This window comes from Octopus bimaculoides, chromosome 2, assembly GCF_001194135.2.
Source record: "Octopus bimaculoides isolate UCB-OBI-ISO-001 chromosome 2, ASM119413v2, whole genome shotgun sequence".
Classification (NCBI taxonomy): domain Eukaryota; kingdom Metazoa; phylum Mollusca; class Cephalopoda; order Octopoda; family Octopodidae; genus Octopus; species Octopus bimaculoides.
Genome location: NC_068982.1, coordinates 105,201,569 through 105,206,092, shown reverse-complemented (window position 1 = coordinate 105,206,092; position 4,524 = coordinate 105,201,569). Strand labels below are relative to the sequence as shown.

General features: G+C 36.4%; 1 protein-coding gene across 1 annotated transcript in view; it reads left to right on the top strand.

Moving 5' to 3' along the window:
• LOC106870385 (hephaestin-like protein) overlaps positions 1 to 4,524 on the top strand; it is a 65,307-nt gene that overhangs the window by 23,067 nt on the left and 37,716 nt on the right. The window contains exons 5-6 of the mRNA XM_014916428.2: positions 2,692 to 2,798; positions 3,236 to 3,401. Of these exons, the coding sequence (XP_014771914.1) occupies positions 2,692 to 2,798; positions 3,236 to 3,401 (273 nt within the window). The remainder of the gene's footprint in view (positions 1 to 2,691; positions 2,799 to 3,235; positions 3,402 to 4,524) is intronic.

The following is a 4,524-nucleotide window of genomic DNA, read 5'->3' as shown; positions in this document are numbered from 1 at the left end:
AAATATAATCAGTAAAAAGTGGCATGCTTCTGGGTTACAACCTGTCGCATGGTCGGGTCGTCGGCGACTAAACTGGCAACCCCATCAAGCTTGCTTGGTGAGGAGGGTCAATGTTGGACACCCTGTGAGATGAAAAAAAAAATCCCTGTTAAAGGGCAGAAGAATTACTGTGTAGTCAACAGCCAATTCAACAAGTACCTTGTCGCAGTGAAGTGCCTGTATGCTCCCGAAGAGCTATGCTGGAGGGAGAGAAATCTTCAAGCAGGTTTTACCAGGCCAGACAGGTCAAAGGGTAGGAGACAGACAAAACCTTAGCGACAATAAATCGAAGCGTCGGCAGCAGGGCGTGGATTTAGTTATCTGCAGAACCTAACAGATCAGATTCCTGGCTTTGAACTAGTAGAATGTCATGCAGAGGATCTTGAATACAAGACAATGGATGAAACCCTAATATTCCTTGTTAGATGGAAACTGCAGGACCACATGGAGCAGCGCCCTGTGACACCTATAGTATATGCAACTGAAACCCCTATGGGGGTGTCCTATGGGACGACCTAGATGAGATGAGATGATGATGCTTCTGAGTTTTTCTTTCTGCTTGTGCTGAATAGTTTTGAAGTGAGAATCAGCCCACACAATCTCATCCTAGTCTTTAGACTTGGAGGTCTAGTGCAGTGACTCAGTGGACTAAGTCAGCTGTGGTGACCATCAAGTTGTAGGTTTTTGCATTGGAATGGCCTTCTGAATTGCTTTACAGGGCAGGAGAGCTCCACCTTCACTGGTCTAATATTGTTACTGAAATGTACTCACACTTATGAGAAGCTAACATTTTAAATGAACACCATAGAGTTGTGTTAAACTCCCAGGAAGATATGACCATGATGTCATTACTTGTAAGTGCTATTTTATTACGCTTATATGGCTAATACTCTTGGAGAATATGATAACTTTTTTCTTCTCTGATTTCCCTTCTCCAAATATTTCATATTTCATGCCTATTTAAGGAATATTTATTTGGATTAGTTGAATCATAAAAATGTCAAACGAAAGCCATGTTTCGTTTGCTTCATCTGTGCGACTGAGTTCAACTTTGCCTGTATTTATCTAAGATCAGTAAAATAGAGTACCGTTCAACTACTGGGATCAATTTCACTAATCCCTCTCCCACTACATTTTGTAGTTTTGTCCCTATATTACAAATTATTATTACAAAAAGTACTGAAATAGTATGGTGCCAAACTAAATGCTTTGTGTTGGCAGAGTCATTAGAGCATCAGAAAAAGTTCCTTGTGGTATTTGTATAGCACTTTATATTCTGGTTTCAAATTCCACCAAGGTTAACTTTTATCTATCTGAGGTCAATAAAATAAAGTACTAGTCAAATACTGTGGTCAATGGTGTCAACTGACCTCTTTTCAAAAGTACTGGCCTCATGTCTAAATTAGAAACAATTATCTGGCTGCTACTTCTAGCAGGTCTTGTGCCCATGTAGAGACCTGCATTGGCTCATCCTAGAAAGATTTCAGCTATAGTGTCTGAATTTATCTCAACAGCACTGATTCACTTAGCTATAAGTCTTCCTCCACTTTAGATGTAACATCAAAAACTGGGAGGCAGATTCAATTTTGATCACAAACCATTTCCTGAGTAAATTCTAGCTTTCTCAATGAGAGGAATGCATTAAGTTCTAGCTATTGGAGTCTCATAGTCTCATTACTTACCTCCAGGTTGGCACTAACATCTGCAGGTGTGAAGAAAACATGAATTTACTGCTAATATGGTTGTGTGATTTAGAAGCTCACTTTGCAAACATTTGGCTTTAGGATCAGTCTCACTGCATGGCACCTTGGGCAATTATCTTCTACTATAGTTCTGGGCCAACTAATGTCTTGTGAGTGGGTCTGACAGATGGGAGATTTGTGGATGCACATCAAACATACATACATACATATGCATGCATACACACACACATGCATGCACACACACACACATACACACACAAATACATACATACATACATACATACATACATACATACATACGAACGTACATACATACATACATACATACATGACAGTCAGTGTTGGTTTGCTTATGTCCCTGTAACTTAGTGGTTCAGTAAAAGAAAGTGATAGAATAAGTATCAGGCTTTAAAAAATACTGGGTTTAATTTTCCCTCTAAACCCTTAAAGGTGGTGACCCAGCATGGCTGCAGTCCAAAGACTAAAACAAGTAAATGATAAAAAACATATGTATAACAACACCTCACTATGTTGGACATTCACAGAATAGTCTCTACTGCTAGTGTTAAGTGACTGATGAGCAATTATCTTTTGCAGACAAATTATTACAGTTAAAAAGCAGAAACATTTCATACATGGAATGACAGATGCTATGTTGTGTTAGTGGTAACTAAATTGTCCATTCAGTGATATATCTTAGTTTCAAGTCCAAAAATCAAGTCTTCTGCTTTTCTCCTGTCTCAATTTGCTGTACATAATGTCTGGAGAAAATATGTTTAAAATTAAAATAATTGATAGCTGTTTACTTAAGAAGCAGTCATTTAATTTTCATTTTATTCCATTTTTTTTATTCCTTCAAATTCATGCTTCTTTCTTTCTGAAAACAAATTAATTTCTAAATATTGTTAAATTTTTATGCTGAGAAAACATTTTATTTTACTGTACAAAGGAAAGACTCCATTAACTTGTACCCAGCTGAATTCAGTGTTGCAACAATGCATATCAATGATGAAGGATCATGGCTAGTCAAATGTCATGTACATGACCATTATGTGGGTAAATATCTTCTATTTTTATTGTATCTTTTAATTCTTGCCTAATCGCAGTAGGTGATACCTTCAAATTCATTGGTTTAGAGCAAAACCAATGAAGACCTCACCTGCATGAGTTTATTCAAGAGAGCACAACACTGTGATTTCTTGTAGCTCTTTCTCTCTCCCTTGCATAGTGAACTTAGCCAACAAAGGAGCCCCCTGTTGGTTCTTGCAGAAGCTCTCCACTCTCACACACACACTCCACTTCTTAGATTTCACTGTATGGGATCTATTATATAGTTGTCTTTTATTTATTTATTTATTTATTTTTTTTATAAATATATGTTTTCTTCCTGTTGTTTTGTTTTTTTAATCCAGTAAATTATTGGGTTTGAAACTAGAAAATTATAGACTAAGATCTTAACATTTTAATTGATGAAAATAAATATTGTATTTTAGGTGGCATGGAAACCATGATGGAAGTATTGTTCTGTAAGAAGACCAATAACATTAGCACCGATTCTAAGATTGTAGAATATTTTATTGCGGCTGAAGAAGAAGAATGGAGTTACTCAAGAAATGGCACGAACCTCTATGATGGTGGATCTCTCACAGAACCTGACAGGTCAGTACTTTATTATCAAAATTATTTTTGAAGTTTTGCTTCTATTTCTTTTTTTGTTTTGTTTTGTTTGTTTGTTTTTGTTTGTTTTTGTTTGTGTTTAGTCAAGGAGGGCCTGGAAATGCATTGGACACTATTTCACTATCTCCAGGATCATTAATACCAAAGAAAAAAAAAAAGAACCCATATGCAAAAGTGCTGTGATTAAATGAATAAGACTAATGACTCTGGGAATTCATAATTTCATAACTGGTGCTATACTGCACTGAAATGCAGTAAACATTTAAAATCTCTTTGCCACACATACCTAGCAGCAGAGAATAGAAAGTGAGAAATAAGTCTTCGGACTTGACATTAAACATTCCTTATCCCTATTTACTTAGCTAATGGATATGCAGACAGACAAGAATCAGTAGACTTTGGACAAAAGATTAAACATCAACTGTCCCAAATATTCAGTTACATAATATATAATAAAGAGAGAAAAAATAAATTCTTGGGTAAAGTGCTAAAAATAGTAGTTCCACTTAACTGTAAAGGAAAAATTCAATTAACTTGATTTTGGAGTTTCAAATTAATTTGAATTTAAGTAGAAGTTTCCATCATATGCAAAGAACCACATTAAAAATTCATAAGATGAAAAGATGCTGTTAGTATAGCATTAACTGAAAACCAAATCAGTAAATTTAACATTGATGCACAATATGGCTGCTATCATTAATGTGATTTTATAAACCTCAAAAACTGGCTAGCTCTCACTGTGCAGGATGGTGGCTCAGTGGTTAAGAACTTTGAAACCTTGCCTTTTACATGAAGGTTTTGACAAATCTATCTATATAAGAACAGAGGCACTGAAGACAACCAGAAATTGAACTGAGATAAGTGGATTGTTTACTCTTTACTCTTTTACTTGTTTCAGTCATTTGACTGCGGCCATGCTGGAGCACCGCCTTTAGTCAAGCAAATCGACCCCAGGACTTATTCTTTGGAAGCCTAGTACTTATTCTATCGGTCTCTTTTGCCGAACCGCTAGATTACGGGGACGTAAACACACCAGCATCGGTTGTCAAGCAATGCTAGGGGGACAAACACAGGCACACAAACACACACACACACACACACACAC